Source organism: Zea mays, chromosome 8 (assembly GCF_902167145.1).
Source record: "Zea mays cultivar B73 chromosome 8, Zm-B73-REFERENCE-NAM-5.0, whole genome shotgun sequence".
Classification (NCBI taxonomy): Eukaryota; Viridiplantae; Streptophyta; class Magnoliopsida; order Poales; family Poaceae; genus Zea; species Zea mays.
The window spans coordinates 23,428,286-23,446,795 of NC_050103.1; the positions used below are offsets into that span (position 1 = coordinate 23,428,286).

The window sequence follows — 18,510 nt, forward strand, 5'->3', positions numbered from 1 at the left end:
AATCAAGCACGAGTTCTCCGCTCCCTACACACCACAGCAAAATGGTGTGGTAGAGAGGAAGAACAGGACGCTTATAGACATGGCGAGGACGATGCTTGGAGAGTTCAAGACCCCCAAGCGCTTTTGGTCGGAAGCCGTGAACACGGCTTGCCACACCATCAACCGGGTCTACCTTCATTGCCTCCTCAAGAAGACTTCGTATGAGCTACTAACCGGTAACAAACCCAATGTTTCGTATTTCCGAGTTTTTGGGAGTAAATGCTACATTCTAGTGAAGAAGGGTAGGAATTCCAAATTTGCTCCCAAAGCCGTAGAAGGGTTTTTCTTAGGTTATGACTCAAATACAAAGGCGTATAGGGTCTTCAACAAATCATCGGGTTTGGTTGAAGTCTCTAGCGACGTTGTATTTGGTGAGACTAATGGCTCTCCAAGGGAGCAAGTTATTGATCTTGATGATGTAGATGAAGAAGACGTTCCAACGGCCGCAATGCGCACCATGGCGATTGGAGATGTGCGGCCATAGGAACAAAAGGAGCAAGATCAACCTTCTTCCTCAACAATGGTGCATCCCCCAACTCAAGATGATGAACAGGTTCATCAAGAGGAGTCGTATGATCAAGGGGGAGCACAAGATGTTCATGTGATAGAGGAAGAAGCACAACCGACACCTCCAACTCAAGTCCGAGCGATGATTCAAAGGGATCATCCCGTCGACTAGATTTTGGGTGACATTAGCAAGGGAGTAACTACTCGGTCTCGATTAGTTAATTTTTGTGAGCATTACTCTTTTGTCTCTTCTATTGAGCCTTTCAGGGTAGAGGAGGCCTTGCTAGATCCAGACTGGGTGTTGGCCATGTAGGAGGAACTCAACAACTTCAAGAGAAATGAAGTTTGGACACTGGCGCCTCGTCCCAAGCAAAATGTTGTGGGAACCAAGTGGGTGTTCCGCAACAAACAAGACGAGCACGGGGTGGTGACAGGGAACAAGGCACGACTTGTGGCAAAAGGTTATGCCCAAGTCGCAGGTTTGGACTTTGAGGAGACTTTTGCTCCTGTGGCTAGGCTAGAGTCCATTCGTATTTTGCTAGCATATGCCGCTCACCATTCTTTCAGGTTGTTCCAAATGGATGTGAAGAGCGCTTTCCTCAACGGGCCAATCAAGGAGGAGGTGTACGTGGAGCAACCCCCTGGCTTCGAGGATGAACGGTACCCCGACCACGTCTGTAAGATCTCTAAGGCGCTCTATGGACTTAAGCAAGCCCCAAGAGCATGGTATGAATGCCTTAGAGACTTTTTAATTGCTAATGCCTTCAAGGTTGGGAAAGTCGATCCAACTCTTTTTACTAAGACATGTGATGGTGATCTTTTTGTGTGCCAAATTTATGTCGATGACATAATATTTGGGTCTACTAACCAAAAGTCTTGTGAAGAGTTTAGCAGGGTGATGACTCAAAAGTTTGAGATGTCGATGATGGGCGAGTTAAGCTATTTCCTTGGGTTCCAAGTAAGGCAACTCAAGGATGGGACCTTCATCTCCCAAACGAAGTACACGCAAGACTTGATCAAGCGGTTTGGGATGAAGGACGTCAAGCCCGCAAAGACTCCAATGGGAACCGACGGACACACCGACCTCAACAAAGGAGGTAAGTCCATTGATCAAAAGGCATACCGGTCTATGATAGGGTCTTTACTTTATTTATGTGCTAGTAGACCGGATATTATGCTTAGTGTATGCATGTGTGCTAGATTTCAATCCGATCCAAGGGAGTGTCACTTAGTGGCCGTGAAGCGAATCCTTAGATATTTAGTCGCTACACCTTGCTTCGGGATCTGGTATCCAAAGGGGTCTACCTTTGACTTGATTGGATATTCAGACTCCGACTATGCTGGATGTAAGGTCAATAGGAAGAGTACATCGGGGACGTGCCAATTCTTAGGAAGGTCCCTGGTGTCATGGAGTTCTAAGAAACAAACTTCCGTTGCCCTATCCACCGCTGAGGCCGAGTACGTTGCCGCAGGACAGTGTTGCGCGCAACTACTTTGGATGAGGCAAACCCTCAGGGACTTTGGCTACAATTTGAGCAAAGTCCCACTCCTATGTGATAATGAGAGTGCTATCCGCATGGCGGATAATCCTGTTGAACACAGCCGCACAAAGCACATAGACATCCGACATCACTTTTTGAGAGACCACCAGCAAAAGGGAGATATCGAAGTGTTTCATGTTAGCACCGAGAACCAGCTAGCCGATATCTTTACCAAGCCACTAGATGAGAAGACCTTTTGCAGGCTGCGTAGTGAGCTAAATGTCTTAGATTCGCGGAACCTGGATTGATTTATAGCATACACGTGTTTATGCCTTTGGTCATGTTCCTTATGCATTTCGTTGTTCATTTATGATGCTCAAGTTGTACAAACACTCCCCGGACCTCACAAGTCCTTTTGCAAGTGATGCACACATCTAGGGGGAGATGTGCTACAACTTGACCCTTTGAGACTAACCATGTGCTTGAGTTTGCTTGATTTAGTCTCAAAGATGGATTGAAAGGAAAAGGTGGACTTGGACCATGCAAGACTTCCACTGCACTCCGATGAAAGAGTAACTTATTCCAAGTTCATCTCTATGCTCTCATTGCCTTTTTACTCTTAGTTGAAGATTTTGGTGAGGCAATAGGGTTAAGGGGCCAAAATTGATCCCGTTTTGGTGCTTGATGCCAAAGGGGGAGAAAATAAGGCCAAAGCAAGAAATGGATCAGCTACCACTTGAGAATTTTGAAAATAGTAGAGTTAGAGTTTTTGTTTGTCAAAATACTCTTGTTTGAATTTTGAAAATAGTAGAGTTAGAGTTTTTGTTTGTCAAAATACTCTTGTTTGTCTCTTATTGTCCAAAGTTGGTCTCTTGAGGGGAGAAGGCTTAATTATGGGAAAAAGGGGGAGTTTTTTTTGAACTCTTTGATAAATTTCTCTTGAAATATCTCTCTTTATGTTTCAACAAGTGTGTTTTGACTTAGAGATAGGAAATTGAGTTTGATTTGCAAAAACAAACCAAGTGGTGGCAAAGAATGATCGATATATGTCAAATTTGAATCAAAACAATTTTGAGTTCTTATTTGAAGTAATTTTGCACTTGTTCTACTTGCTTTATGTTGTGTTGGCATAAATCACCAAAAAGGGGGAGATTGAAAGGGAAATGTGCCCTTGGGCCATTTCCAAGTATTTTGGTGATTTAGTGTCCAACACAAGTGCCTAAGTGTTAAATGATGGACAAAGTACAAATCAAGTATAAAGGTATGTTTCTCAGACTTAGTACATTGTTTTAGAGACTAATGTATTGTGTCTAAGTGCTGGAAACAGGAAAAATCAAGTTGAAATCAAAGATGACTTTGTTCAGCCAAAGTCAGCTCTGTCTGGGTGCACCGGACTGTCCGGTGGTGCACCGGACAGTGTCCGGTGCGCCAGGCTGGCTCAGGCGAACTTGCTGCTCTCGGGAAGTGATTAACGACGTACGACTATAATTCACCGGACTGTCCGGTGTGCACCGGACTGTCTGGTGAGCCAACTGTCAGCCGGGCCAACGGTCGGCCGCAGAATCCGCGCGCGACGCGTGGCAAGTGCCAACGGTCGGATGGGGCACCGGACTGTCCGGTGTGCACCAGACAGTGTCCGGTGCGCCAACGGCTCCAAAGCGCCAACGGTCGGCTTCGCCAAAGAAGGAAAGAAATCCGCACCGGACAGTGTCCGGTGGTGCACCGGACTGTCCGGTGCGCCAGGCGACAGAAGGCAAGAATTGCCTTCCTGGAATGCACTCAACGGCTCCCAGCTGCCTTAGGGCTATAAAAGGGACCCCTAGGCGCATGGAGGAGAACACCAAGCATTCTCTAAGCATTCCTAAGCACCAAGACTTCGATTCCGCGCATTAGATTCTTTGTGATAGCAACTAGAGCTCCATTTGAGTTGTGAACTCGCCGGGTTGTGTGTTGAGCTCTTGCTGCGACTTGTGTGCGTGTTGGTACTCGGATTTTGTGTCTTGTGTGCGTTGCTCATCCCTCCCTTACTCCGTGCTTCTTTGTGAACATCAAAGTGTAAGGGCGAGAGGCTCCAAGTTGTGGAGATTCCTCGCAAACGGGATATAGTAAAGCAAAGCAAAACACTGTGGTATTCAAGTGGGTCTTTGGACCACTTGAAAGGGGTTGATTGCAACCCTCGTCCATTGGGACGCCACAACGTGGAGTAGGCAAGTATTGGACTTGGCTGAACCACGGGATAAACCACTGTGCCATCTCTGTGTTGATCTCTTTGTGGTTGTCGTGTTGTGCAAGCTCTCCTCTCTAGCCACTTGGCTTAATTGTGCTAACTCCTAATCAAGTTTTGTGGCTTAAAGTTTAAGTTTTACAGGATCACCTATTCACCCCCCTCTAGGTGCTCTCACTTAATCAGAAATGATGTAGTTGATTGCTGACGTGATAGTCTATACTTTATAAAACCTTTTGATGCTCTAGCGTGCAAGTGTGGCTATAGAGACTATGACACGTATCGAATAATGACCTTGAGTATGCCTGTAATGTATGTTATGGCAATAGTACATCTATCAAACTAGAAATATTTACGTAATGTGTGTAAGACCTTATCCAAAGTGCCAGCATTACAACACCGTTTGAGAGTAGACTTCGAATGTAATAACGTACCTTCGGGGCACCCTGCCGACGATGATGTACGAGAGAAATGCTGACGAATAAGACATGGCCTACACCAATATGGGTGTTAGGACGTTGTGGATGTTGCTTATTGAGTAGGTCGCTGAAGTTTTCAAGGTCCATATTTCATATGTGATCCATACTGAATAAAGAGTGGGAGACTACGATATGAAGGAAGAATAGTGAATTGGAGAGTGAATGGTGCGAATGAATTCAAACCCCCTATATTTATAGTGTAAATGCATTATTTAGATTTTTAAACTCCAAACGGTCAAAACGATGCAAACAGCAACACAGGGTAACATACGATCAATACCACCGATAGATTATCTAATGCGTGAGTCGATACCGCCCAGTCGACACCACTAAGTTGACTTTAGCATGATCGTTACCGACCCAATCGATTGGTCAACTAAGCTGACTACATTGAAGTGAGGGGTATCGGTACCTACTGAATCCACCGCGTCTACAATCGACATCGACGAGTGCGGAGCTGGCCTAAAGAAACCCTTGAATCTCATTCCGTTTGCCCACCCCATAAACTGTAGAACTTTGAAGTCCTCAAGTACAAAAACTACCCCCAAACCATATTGGCACCCTTGCATAAACCAAATTTACAAATATGTCCCTCATCTCTCGAAGCCGCCGCCTCCTGCCATCCTGCGACTGCGACTGCGAGTGGCCGTTGCTGCTCCCACTCCCACAGTTCGACCGCGCCACCGTTTCACCCCCTTCCTCCTCCTCCGCCACCACAGTGCCACGCCACTCCTAACCCTAATTCTCGGGAGCCTAACCCTAGCCTCAAGATCCGTTCGCCTCATGCCTCTCCCTTCCCGCCGGCGCCGCAGGCTGAGCTGAGCCGGACCGGCAATTCCAGTCGACGGGCGCCGTTGCTGTCGCAGTTACAACCCGCGCCATGGGCTGCGTCTGCGGCCGCCCCTCCTCCTTCGAGGATGGCCAGTGCCGCGCGACGCCTCCGCCGGCCGCGAAGCTCTCGGCGGCGGTGAGGAGGGAGGAGGAGGCGCGGAAGCAGCAGTTGCAGCTTCAGCAGCATGCGAGGGCAGGGAGTGGGAGGGAGGAGGCGCTCGAGAGGAGGCGGGCGATGATGGCGATGGCAGCGGCGTGCCAGGTGAGGAGCCCCGTGCCGAGGGCGGTTGAGGCGGAGCAGGTGGCCGTGGGGTGGCCGCCTTGGCTCGTCGCCGTCGCTCCGGAGGCCGTGCGCGGATGGGTGCCACGCCGCGCCGAGTCTTTCGAGAAGCTCGACAAGGTAGGACCTTCTCCGTTGCTTCGCCCTGCTACTTTGTTATCTTCCCATTTTGCTCTCGCTTTTCGCCTGCACTGGAATCTCAGAACAGTGGTAATCTGCGAAATTATGCTGTAAATTTTAAGTTTTTTTTGGATATCTAGATGTGAAGATAAGCTGAGGTACTGCTCTCTGTGAACAGATGGGAGCAGTAAAATTGTGCGGTAAATGAGGAAATGTTACATTTTACATGTATTTCCAGCGACGCGGAAACAGTTTTACATCGCGAGATCTTTCCATTTCTTGGATTCGTTTTTGTCTATGCTTGGCGATGGCAGCTGGGGACGATAGGAAATAGTTACATTCCGTTATCAGTGGGGGACGCCTTTTGTGTTGGATGCGGGAATGCCGTGTCATTTCCTTTCTTTTGGACATTTTTGTTAGTTTCAGTGGACCGTGGAACCTATGAATAGTAGGCATTGGCAACAAGCTTTTGGTAAGAATGTGCCAAAGTTTGGTCTTTTACCAGGAAAGAAATTAAATACCTTTCCTGCAAATGTTGTTTAATTAGAATTAGAAAAATATTCTGCTAAGAGCAGCGAAGGCTGCTCAGTTCTGCTGAATTTCTGGAAATAAGACGGTAATATAACAAAGAGTAGTGTTCTGTTTGCTCTGTTCTGGATGCATACTTTAAGTCTAGACACTTACCATTTCGAGAATCTTGGTTTGGACTGAGTTGTTGAGATTATGTGCTCAGTGCTCCGATGTGTTCATGAGTCAATGAGTGTTGAGAATGGTACTTCTGGCGGAATCAACTCACTGTGTGCCACATGTAAATTTTATTGCCTTGGAAATTGTTTTCAAGAATTGTTTTTTTGTTTATTCAGATTGGTCAGGGTACATATAGTAATGTTTACAGAGCCCGTGATCTTGAAAAGGAGAAGATTGTTGCTTTGAAGAAAGTGCGGTTTGATAATTTGGAACCAGAGAGCGTGAAATTTATGGCAAGGGAAATTCTCATTTTGCGTCGCCTTGATCATCCAAATGTTATCAAGCTAGAGGGGCTAGTAACATCAAGGATGTCCTGCAGCTTATATCTGGTTTTTGAGTACATGGAACATGATCTAGCTGGACTAGCATCTTTCCGTGGAGTAAAGTTTACCGAGTCTCAGGTATGTAGTCATATTGTTGTGGCACTTAGTGTATAGTGTATTGAACTGTCAATATTCCTGCTACTATCTAAAAAAAGTCGACAACATTGCCTGGTACAGTGGTGTAGCTAGTAACATCCTGGAAATGAAGTGAAAACTAGCTATTTGTATGAACTATGATCAGTAAACGCTGACAGTAAGCATCATTAGATGAAGTATTCCATGCATACCAGTCTCAGAGGAATAAGAGTATAAAACATTGCCTGGTAGCCGGTATAGCATTTTTGGAATGAAGCGAACTAGCTATTTGTATGAACTATAGTCAGAACATGCTGACGGTAAGCATTACTGGTTGTCCAGGTAAAGTGTTACATGCAACAGCTCCTCCGTGGTCTTGAGCATTGCCACAGTCGTCACATTCTGCACCGTGACATTAAGGGTTCAAATCTCTTGATTGATAACCGAGGCATATTGAAGATAGCAGATTTTGGATTGGCAAGCTTCTTTGATCCTGAACAACGACAGCCTTTGACTAGCCGTGTTGTCACACTATGGTACAGGCCACCAGAGCTCTTGCTCGGTGCCACCAATTATGGTGTTGCCGTAGACCTCTGGAGTGCTGGCTGCATTCTTGCCGAGCTATATGCTGGCAAGCCTATCATGCCCGGCAGAACAGAGGTAAATGCTGTAAGAGAATCTCTTTTGTAGTTATATTTGTTTACAAAACTAAGTTGTGTTAAAGCTTCTCCACTGTTTCTAGGTTGAGCAGTTGCATAAAATATTTAAACTTTGTGGTTCACCGTCAGAGGATTATTGGAGGAAATCTAAGCTTCCCCATGCCACCATTTTCAAACCGCAACACCCGTATGCAAGGCGTGTAGCAGAAACATTCAAAGAGTTCCCTGCTCCTACTCTGGCATTAGTAGATGTTCTTCTTTCAGTAGACCCAGCAGACCGTGGAACCGCATCTTATGCATTGCAAAGTGAGGTATACAAAAAATTCCCTATTAAACCTTTCTCTAGCTGTCCAGCAATACAAGGCATTTGTCTTGTGTTTTCAAACGGGCCATGTTTTTTTTTGAGACGTGCTGTTTCAATGCTCATTTTGTTTGCACCACTCGAAATATTGGCAAAATGAACTTATTTTGTGCTTACCAGTCAGTCTATACTTGATAGCCTGGCAATCAGGAAGTAGTGTGTAGCGCCATACATTTCTATGTCATGCTAATCTTATTGGAGTAGCCGGTTTTATCCTTCTATTATCAAGTAATATGCCCAAAAGTGATACAATGTTTCCTTTCTGTTTCATTCCTCCTGTCTTAAATAATTAACTCTGAACTTACTGTTGTGTCTGTAGTTTTTTACAACAAAACCATATGCTTGCAATCCTTCAAGCTTGCCTAGGTACCCTCCAAGCAAAGAGTTTGATGCAAAACGTCGGGAGGAGGAAGCTCGAAGGTATGCACGGCCAACTTATTGTTCACATTTTATCTATCATCCAAAGACAATTCTTGAGGCAATGATCTTTATTGTTTCCTGTTGGAAAATCACATAAGCACTTCACTAGGTCATGGAGCCTATGTTTTCAAGTCGTCCGATTAATCATGATTAATCGCGATTAATCGCCCAAGTCGGTTTGGATTTGGACCAATCGTGATGGAGCACAAAACTTATCTTTGTCGAGCCCACCAAACTTAGATGAACATTATTACATTTTCACAAGTACACGAGCATATACTACCTCCATTTCACAAGATCCATCGATCACGATATCTTCCTGCACCTTCTGCCATTTGTTCGCAGGTGATAGTTGAAAAGTTTTGAGTTACTAGAGTGAGTCATGTAACAGGACAACGATTGTTTCTTTCTTTTTCTTGGTGTTACATCTTATTATTCTTTGTGTCTAAGGGACAGATGTTGTGAAACAGAATGATTAGGTGAATCTGCCAATCTTCACATTTTTTATATATTACACAAAAATCGAACGTGGATGCTGCTTCCCATACACCTAGACAAGATTATCATTTACTCCCTCCATTCCACAATACTGTTCGTTTCAGCTCTGCATTTTTTTGTCCATATTCAAATGGATGACAATGAGTCTAGACACATATAAAACACATACATCAAATATTGTATGAATCCACTAACACCCTAAAATGAATACTATTTTGGGACGGAGGGAGTATTTCCCATTTTTCCCATGTGTTAGCACACCCTGTGTACTAGACCTGCACTACTTGTTTCAATTTTTCTATTTCCTTTAATTTATTGCCTGCTCAATTTGTGCTATTTAACTTTTAATACTCAAGTGAAAGCCAACCAGCGTTGTCATGCTGCAATGCCTGCATTTGATTTTTTACGAATTATAGCAATGCACTTTTTAGGCAAGGTGTTACTGGAGGAAAGCAGCATAAACATGATCCTGAAAGGAGAACTAGAGAATCAAGAGCAGTCCCTGCCCCTGATGCAAATGCAGAATTAGTGTCATCATTGCAGGTAGTTCTCCACTTGTTGACACTTTCCTGGATAGTCATTTTTGTCTTTTAGCTTTGTCTTATAATTTTAACCGGGAGATCTTTGATCTCAGAAAAGGCGAGCCCAAGCTAATACCAGGAGCAGGAGTGAGATGTTCAATCCCTGCAAAGAAGACTCCGCGTCCGGATTCCGAATTGAACCACCCCGTCCGACTCCTGGTACCGAGTCTTCCGAAGACCCGCAACATGCCTACCCGACCAGGATCTTTCATTCTGGGCCTTTAGTTAATCAGAGTCAGCCATCAAAGGCTGGAGGTGGCAAAAATGATGAACTTCAGGTCCCTGGTGTTGCGAACCACCCTGTGGTTGTGTCATCTAGAACAGGTCCCCGAGCAGATGATAGTAGTTGGACAATGGTTGCTCAAGCTGGAGCATTTTCTCATGGGCGGAGGCTGTCGGAATCCATCAATGAGCATCTCAGTAACAGTGGGAAGTACGATCAAGTGTTCCCGAAGAAGGATGACAGGAACACTATTAGGGCTGATGGAGCTATTGTAAGTAAAACTTCCTACCTGAAACACAGAAGGATGAAAAGCTTGGTTGTTCTGTTTCGGCCATGCTTATCGCAGTGTTCATTCAGAACTGTATTTTAGCATGCATTGCCAAACAAAAAACGTATATAGGCTAGCAAACCCAGCTATTTGGTGTTCCAGTGATTTCAAGTCGTCCGACTAATCGTGATTAGTCACGATTAGTCGGGCTAGTCAGTTCTGTTAGCACGACTAGGGAGGCCGACCCGATCTGGTTGACTAATCGTTCGGTCGTCCGATTAGTCGTCGACTAAACGCGATTAGTCGTCCAATTTGGATGGGGGCGATTAGTTGCCCTAGACTCCTAGTTTAGGTCAATAGTAAGTTTGTACTTGGCATTTATCTAGTAACTAGTAAGTCTGCAACTCTTCATCATATGAATTAGTGAGTTAGTGACTACTGAGTAGTAACTGATGTTCAATTGTTCATGTTCTGCAATCTGAATTAGTCATCATATGAATTAGTGCCCTAGACTCCTAGTTTGGTGTTGCCTTCTATATGCTACATTGCTATATATATAAATATTATATACATAGGTCCTGCAAATATGCAGGAGCGCTGTAGGGACGACCAGGTCGACTAAGACCTGATTAGTCGACCTAGTCGTCGTCCTAATCGCGAGTAGTCGCCTGGTCGCCCAGGTGTATCGACTAGCAAGTCGCCCGACTTGAAATCATTGTGGTGTTCAATGAAACATGAAAAAGGGTTAAATGAAAGCTAACCTCATTCATATCCTACTTCTAGTTCATTGTTGGTACTTTTTTGGGGGAAAAGACTGACCATTTCATGGCTTTGACAAAACAGGGCTACGGATCCAAGGGCAACAAGATCCACCATTCTGGGCCCCTGACCTGCCCTTCGGGCAGCGTCGTCGACGAGATGCTAAAAGAGAACGACCGGCAAATCCAAGAAGTCTTCCGGCGAACCCGGGTGGAGAAGTCGAGAGCGAGGAGGGACCATGGACATCACCAGGGCGGCATGAGGCCCGCCGATTTTGGCGCCATCCCGGTCTTCCCTTCCAGCCGCTCCAGTTATCAGGCCGTGCAACAGTGAGGCGCTCTCCAACAAGATCGGTTGGAGTTGGAACCTTTTGTTCGGTCCTGTGCTGGTTTCGGGTGGTGGGACGCTATGCTATGCTATGCCATGCTATGTACAGGGTGGGAGAAGCAGAGGGTGTGAAGGTGAGGGGGAGGTGATTTGTTTATTGGCGGAGTGTCTCGGTGACCAGAGTGAGTCATGTATCATCAGGTGGGCTTTGGTTGAAGTGTTTGCTCGCCGAGCCTGAAACTGAAACCCTTCTTCACTGTGATTTCACCAAATCTCAGACCTGGGAGCTTTGTTGAAGCAGCTGTTCTTGTAACCTTGTTGGGGTGCATATAGAACAAGTCTTAGTCTGGTAGCTTTGTAGTAGGTACATATGCTGACCTTTTCGACGAGATGCTCAGTGACTGGGACCAAGGGGATCCTCCATTTTCAGCTGTTTGGAGCGCTGGAAGCGGAAAGCTGAGTTCATGCGCCGCCCGCGGAAATTATACTATGTGAGTGAAAGCAACGGCCTTCTAAAAAAGCGGCTTCAGCTTCAACGATCTAAAAAGTTTGGGATGCTTTTGCGCGTTTGCATCTAAGGTTTGTTTGTACAACAATCGTTGTCAAAGAGACCATAGTGCAAACCAATGGATACGAAACCAGATTCAGAAAAACCTCTCAACACGACAAAAAGAATGATACTGTCGACATGACATGGTGAAAAACTGAAAATACCATAGTTTGTGACCTCAAGGATAATGGAGCTCAAGTCAAGCAGCCACCAGAAGTTGCTGTCTCAGATATCAGCATCACGACAAGTAAGCACGGCAGGGCAGCTGCTAATAACAGAACGGAAAGGCGCAAGAATTGTATTAAGCATACGCCCTTTTGCTTTTCCTGATGCTTCCACCTCAACGAGTGAGAGGCACATGCTACGGTACCATGATAAATTCAACAAGGGAGAAGGCAAAAACGCAAAAGCATAACCATGTACTGTAAGATCTATATTGCAGATCAGCGGATGCACAGCTAAGAGCATCCTTGGAACGCTGGTTCCTTGAATCGAGATCTAAACTACTGAGCATACCCAACCTGACAAAAACTGCGGCTGCAACGATGCTACAACTATAAGAGTTTAGTTATTCAGGCGCTATGCTTCGGCTTCAGTTTCTGAATCCACCGCATGAGCCGCTTCTTGGGATCCTGGCAGGTGCCGGGGCCGCTCTTCGGTATGTCGAGGCAGCCACCCTGCAAGAGAACGGAGTGGAACTGTTCCAGCACTTTCACGATCTGCCAGAAGTCGGGCCTCTTGTCAGGCCGCAAGGCGCAGCACTCCTCAATCAGGGATCTGAGGGCCGGTGGACATTCTGGGGAAATTGTTGGCGTCAATTTCTGGGGAAAAAAACAATCAATCACCACGTAAGAGATATATTCGCCACAACAGACAGTCACTGCGCGAAGAAATTCACTTTTAGTTGTAAGTAATCAGAGCAAGAAAGAAACCATTACCCTGTTGGCTACTGCGTAAGCCACCTGGTAAGGGGTCAGGTTCTCGTAAGGGATTCTACCGGACACCATCTCCCACAAGAGCAGTCCGAAGCTGTAGACGTCGACCTTTCGGTTGTACGCCTTCTGCTTGATCATCTCGGGCGCCATCCACCTGTAAGTGCCTTCGTCCTCCACGAGCACATCGCATAAGGCCTCCTGGCAGGCAATGCCGAAATCAGCGATCTTCACGCAGAGGTTCTCGTCGAAGAGAATGTTCTCGGGCTTGATGTCACGGTGAACGATCCCCTGAGAATGTATGTACTCCAAGCCACGAGCGACATCCAGAGCGATGGATATGGTTCTCTCTAGAGGGATGGGGTGGTTCTCTGGATTGTTTAGGTATGACCTTATTGAGCCTCCAGGAAGGAACTCGGTAATAATGTAAAAAACTGGTGGGCATTTGTAGGCTGCTACAAGCTGCATTAGCAGAAAAAAAATGATCAGAGAAAGGTGGTTGCATTGCAAAGCAATCGACACTACATGCAGTTGAAATGTGTTATGCGTAATTGGTAAGCTCAACTCATTACAAACAATCCATACAAAGAGAAACTTATTGATAAATACTCTGAGCAGTAGAGTGCACTAACACAGCAGTTTCAATGTTCCTAAGAATGGTAACACCAGTTTAATTTGTTTATAAAAACAGCAGAGGCAACTTCACAAGCCATAATCAGTAGCATTAATTTAAACTGATATCAATAATGGCTATAAGAATGTAATGTAAAATCAGCACATGCGCTTGTATATAACCATTTTGCAGGAGACATAAGACTAAGGCCCTGTTTGAAACCTCTAAAACTAATAGTTAGCTACTAAAAATTTAGTTGTTAGGTTCCAAACACCATCAGCTAATACTGCAGCTAATTGTTAGCTACCTCACAACTAACAATTAGTTCATTAGCTGGCTTAACCTAGCTAATAATTTATTAGCTGGCTAACTATTAGCTCTAGGGGTTCCAAGCAGGGCCTAAGAACACGATGCAGTAATCGACAAAACTGATTGCATGCTTGTTAACTGTTACCTTGATCACATTCTTGTGGTACAGGTGAGATAATGAATTGATCTCACTGTTATACTGCTTCTCAAGCATTGCAGCCATCTTCCCATTGTCGTCATCATCGGGTTGGCGGATAAATTTGATCGCAACTGGATTATCATCATAGTACCCCCTGTACAGCCGGCTATATGCTCCACTAGCAAACCTGTGCCCCACGAGCAGCTTGGACGGATCGAGTGTCCAATCAACTGTCGTCTGCACTGCCTGGTTCATTCTAACCATCTGTGCCCTTCGATCATCAGCAGGGTTCACTGCACTAACCCTCCTTCCACCACTGTATTTCCTTGTCCAAGCATTATCCTTTTGAGACTTGTGCTTACCAGATACAACTGGAGTTGAGCGCCATCTAGGACTTTGACCCATATCAGAGACCTGCCTACCAAATGACTTGCCATATATACTCTTTGCAGATCCTCCTCGCTGTGGAGGAGGGCTTGCAAACCTCTGGCTGCTAGACTTTGCTTCCCTAAACACTTCGGAAGGCACAATACTAGGAAGGGGGGACTTCGATCTCGGTCTGGATCCATAAGCCTTGTGAGAACTATGCCCTTGATTTGACGGTGACTTGTTCAAGTAGCTCAGGAGCATCATCGAACTTGGGGTCTTGACCAGGCTCCTTGCTTTTGGAGTCTTGCAACTCTCTGAGATCATCTGGGAGCTTGAAGGAATCTCCAGGCTCGCCCTCTCGGGCTTGTTGACCTTTTCCCTGTCAAGCTGAGGCTGGGATCGAACTAGCGGCAAGCTAGCACAGTGCTTGAATGCAGTCCCTGTGTCTCCATCATCCCGATCAACAGGCATCGATACAGTCTTCTTCATCTTGAAGAATTTGTGCAGTTTCCGCTCAACATCCTTGCTAAGCGGAGCAACAGGTACTCTCCGGGGATCCACCCTAGCATAGACAGTATTGGAGAACTTGGTCCTGAGCCACGAGTTCTGCTCCTCCATAACGGCAAACAAGGGAGCTGAGAAGCACTGACGCGAGTGATCAGATTCCAACTTTGGAAGTCTGGATCCATAGAAACCACATGTTGAAGTAAGTGAAACTTCGAGCAGGGAGAAAGGAGCCTGTTAGCTCGAAACACCAACAGATGCCCTCAAACCAGGAATCGTGTCAATCACGATTAAAATCTGCAGTCGAATTCTTGCACCTGCAACAAGTTGTGAATCAGGCTGATAATCTACAGAGGTCTAGAGATTGCCCAATACAGAGGAACTGATCCTGGAACTTGAAGAGCTTGGTGGAGGTCCCAGTAGTCACGTACAGGGAGGGCTTCCCAAGAGTCCTAAAATACAGCAATAGGGAGGCAAAATTGTTAACAGAATCTGTTGAGCAACGGCAACTAATATATTGGCAATCATTGCACTAGAAAAATGGCTAGTTCAACGGTAGCAAGTATCCAATACACGATTCAAAATAATAGACACCAATAATTCAAAATTGCGGGCTGTTGACTCTTTCTAGTTTCTATTGTCACTGGGCGTCCCCAAAAAAACAGGTGTGAAACGGGTTGCAGACGCACGGTTTTTGACAAATAGTATATAGTACGCGTTGAAACATGAGGAACTGCAACAGCATGAGGATGACCGGCCCAAGCACGACGTCTGCGATTGACCAATCGCCAGACTGCGTACAATAGATCTATCGTTGTCAGGTTTATCCTTGCGACTTTCCATGGGTCGCCGCATCAAACAGTGAGCAATTGCAGCAGTAAATGCTTGCGAAGAAAACAAATGCACAAACAAAGGACGTCTTCTTATCCAAAAGTAGCATTCAGTCAAAAGGGGATTGCGGCTTCTAAAAGCCTGAGACATGCCTCACCCCAATGTAAAATCGACACGCAAATCAAAACTATTTCAATCTAATCTATCGAAAATGAAGAGTGATGATACTTGCTGGCGATCGAAAGCACGAACGGAACGCAAACCTCAAACGGAGTTGCGCGTCGATGGCGTCGAAAAGCGAGGAGTGTGTATAGATGCGCTTGCCCACCACAAGCAAAACCAATCTGGGGCTCAAAGGTAGAAACTTTAATAACAGCCAAGCCAAGCAACAACAACAAGATCGCGAAGGGACGATGAATCCTCGTCCATAGGACTTGCCTTTTGAGAAGGAAATCGACCAAAACCCGCCCACCCCGAGAGGTAAGCTGGCACTAGTCCTGGAAGGAACCACACACAAAAAGGAAAATCTTTCGAGCTGGCACCACAAAACAAAAAATCGGAGCTGAGAAACTAACCTCCCGGGGATCGCGGGCGGGCGGATGAGGCACGCGGAGAACCGGAACAAAATGCAGGGCTCCCGCCGCTCTTCCCGCTCCGGGTAGGTGGCCAGGGCCAGCAGCCGGAGCAGGAGAAGCAGACCGAGGAGGAGGAGCCGGGGATCTCAAGAGCGCATTGCGGGCGCGCACAAGGGAAAAATAAGGGCGCCTTGTGTGGTAGTACGGCGGCACCCTGCAAACGCGGCCCCGTGCCGGTGGGGTACGCACCGCCGTACGGCCTCTGCCCGCTGCGAGAGGGGCTTCGTTGAGAATGTAGCGAAGCGCAGGGGCCCCTCGTATCCTCCGAGGCTCCGACGAAGAAGATGACGACGACGGAAGCTAGGGCGGCGCACGCAGGCTGGCTGCAGAGTTCGATGGAGCCGCAGGTTTATGGTTTCCTTTCTTCTCTTGCTGGGCCCGTCAGCGTAAATACGGATACCACAGTTGGAGCCTGTTTAAACCCTGAGCCCTTGAATCAGGCTCGGTTTTCCAATTATAAGATTATCTAATAGAGTTGCATTTTTAAAATATAGAACCATAATATTAAAAGCCTCCTTCAACAGAGATTATGTATTTATGTTTAAGTTATAAAATTTTATTTATAAATTATAGATTTTTATTTTATATTTTATGAACTATGTAGTTTTTATTTGTTTAATTAAGTTTCATTAAAATGGCGTGTTTTATGTCAACTAAAAGTCTGTAAAAAGAAGCTAACATGGTAATGAGGTGGTTGTTAACCAATAATAAAGCTTGCACACTGGAGCGTCGCGTTATATAAAGATTGGTAATGGTCGATAGTAGAGTCAATAATACGGCTGATAGCATATACAACGGTAGATATAGGCCCCGTTTAATTTCATTAGTCCTAGTACTAAATGTTAGTATATATACTAAACTTTAGTCCATACCCTATTTGGTTATAGGGACTAAACATATTCTAAATATATTAAATGCAATACATAAATACTGAAATACCCTTTTCTTGTTTCACGCTAGTTTTTTAGGCAAGAATAATTGGAGTAAATATTGCTCTTTAGTCCCTTTTAGCACTCATATGAGAGACTAGAAACTGAAGCTAATTAGTTCATGATTTAATCCTTCTGTTTGTCAAACTAGGGACAAACAGATTAGTCCCTCTAATCAAACGGGGCCACCTACGGGATTAGAAGCAGCCTTAGGGCTAGTTTGGGAACACTAATTTCCCATGGGATTTTCATTTTCCCAAGGGAAATTAGTTCATTTTCCCTTGGGAAAATGAAAATCCCATGGAAAATTAGTGTTTCCAAACTAGCCCTTAGATCTTTTTTTTTTCTTCTTTTGACAATTTTCCCAACTCCTAGTAATGTGTATACTCGTGTTTACCATTAGGTCATCTTGAAGGGGAACTATCTTTTTGTGTGTGCGTAGAAAGTGATTCTGCAAAGTGAAGCAGCAACTCTGTTTGACTCGATCCCAATCGCATCTCATCATGCTCTAATTAATTCCTCCATCACATGCTTAAGCGTAGGGATCCCAAAACTGTTGGGACTCGCAGCCGGGGGTGGACGAGTTCAGCAGTCCCCAAGATTCCTGCTGCACCACGCTAGCTAGCAGCACCGTTCGTTGACGCCAGCCACAAGGTCCATTCCACCGAAGTTCGTTTGACTTCGGCTTTCCCCTAGCTCACACTCTGTCACATGCATGAGGACAACGAAAGAGGGGAACCACTGGCCACTGCTGCTGTTTGTTTATATATGTGATTATTTATGTCTGCTTATGATCCTGAAGAATCCACAGTTTCGGAATTGGACGATGTATATCATTGACAGTTTCAGAGGATGGAAATCCTGTGGCAAGTGAGATGCTACTGCCATTTGAGGTTCAGAAGCGTCGGAGACGGGCCTGAGACGAGGAACGGAGATTATTTTCAGTTTTGGACCGGTCAGCTCGTAATCACCGAGCCTACCACTTAGCTACAACTCAGTTATTATATGTAGATTTCAGATATAAATCCTAAATCCTTCTATCAATAATAAAATGACATAAGGAGGATATAGATGGACTCGTTTCTCGTTTTTTTTTCCTACAAGGACGCAAACATAAAGAGACAAGACACAATATTGGATGATCTCTTTTTATTCATTATTAGGGTGCACAATTTTATTATATAGAACGATAGAACTCTTAAGAGTATATTTGGTATTAGCCCACTAATCTTTCGCAGGGTTTTCTAGCATTTTCTCATAGATGAATACCACAACGAACTCATATCTCGTTAAAACTACAAAAATACTAGTGACAAGAAAACTGGAGAGAAATAGCGTATAATATCGCTTTTACATATTGTCCTTATTGCCTCGTCAAAAACCATATGTGTGGAAACTTCATGAAAACTCAGAATAATAAAAAAGAACAATGATTGTTTTCAAGACAACTAGAACCTTCAGAGTTGCATAGCTTACGATCTTCAGGGTTGAATAGTA

General features: G+C 45.2%; 2 protein-coding genes across 3 annotated transcripts; one reads left to right on the plus strand and one right to left on the minus strand.

Moving 5' to 3' along the window:
* The first annotated feature begins 5,288 nt into the window (after nt 1-5,288).
* Nucleotides 5,289-11,585, plus strand: LOC103634946 (probable serine/threonine-protein kinase At1g54610). The gene is made up of 8 exons (XM_008657522.4): nt 5,289-5,961; nt 6,825-7,109; nt 7,449-7,766; nt 7,849-8,076; nt 8,446-8,546; nt 9,476-9,587; nt 9,679-10,119; nt 10,960-11,585. The coding sequence occupies exons 1-8, from the start codon at nt 5,611-5,613 to the stop codon at nt 11,206-11,208; spliced, it is 2,085 nt and encodes a 694-aa protein (XP_008655744.1). The 5' UTR covers nt 5,289-5,610; the 3' UTR covers nt 11,209-11,585.
* Nucleotides 11,586-12,024: 439 nt separating this feature from the next.
* On the minus strand, nt 12,025-16,384 carry LOC100279762 (putative protein kinase superfamily protein). Of its 2 annotated transcripts, none has more exons than XM_008656606.4 (4): nt 15,713-15,980; nt 13,752-15,070; nt 12,691-13,146; nt 12,025-12,573 (listed from the first exon to the last, which is right to left on the minus strand). In XM_008656606.4, exons 2-4 carry the CDS (start codon nt 14,730-14,732, stop codon nt 12,325-12,327), a joined length of 1,686 nt encoding a protein of 561 aa, XP_008654828.1. In that variant the 5' UTR covers nt 14,733-15,070; nt 15,713-15,980; the 3' UTR covers nt 12,025-12,324. The 2 variants fall into 2 exon arrangements, with proteins under 2 accessions (XP_008654828.1, NP_001146192.1); NM_001152720.1 differs by lacking the exon at nt 15,713-15,980 and adding an exon at nt 16,025-16,384 and having other exon boundaries at nt 12,147-12,573.
* Between the last annotated feature and the right edge of the window lie 2,126 nt (nt 16,385-18,510).

Coding starts and splice junctions, on each gene's coding strand:
- LOC103634946 (XM_008657522.4), top strand. CDS start 5,611: ATGGGCTGCGTCTGCGGCCGCCCCTCCTCCTTCGAGGATGGCCAGTGC. Junction 5,962..6,824: donor CTTTCGAGAAGCTCGACAAG/GTAGGACCTTCT, acceptor TTGTTTATTCAG/ATTGGTCAGGGTACATATAG. Junction 7,767..7,848: donor TCATGCCCGGCAGAACAGAG/GTAAATGCTGTA, acceptor CACTGTTTCTAG/GTTGAGCAGTTGCATAAAAT.
- LOC100279762 (XM_008656606.4), bottom strand. CDS start 14,732: ATGGAGGAGCAGAACTCGTGGCTCAGGACCAAGTTCTCCAATACTGTC. Junction 13,147..13,751: donor ACCACAAGAATGTGATCAAG/GTAACAGTTAAC, acceptor CTGCTAATGCAG/CTTGTAGCAGCCTACAAATG. Junction 12,574..12,690: donor CTTACGCAGTAGCCAACAGG/GTAATGGTTTCT, acceptor TTTTTTCCCCAG/AAATTGACGCCAACAATTTC.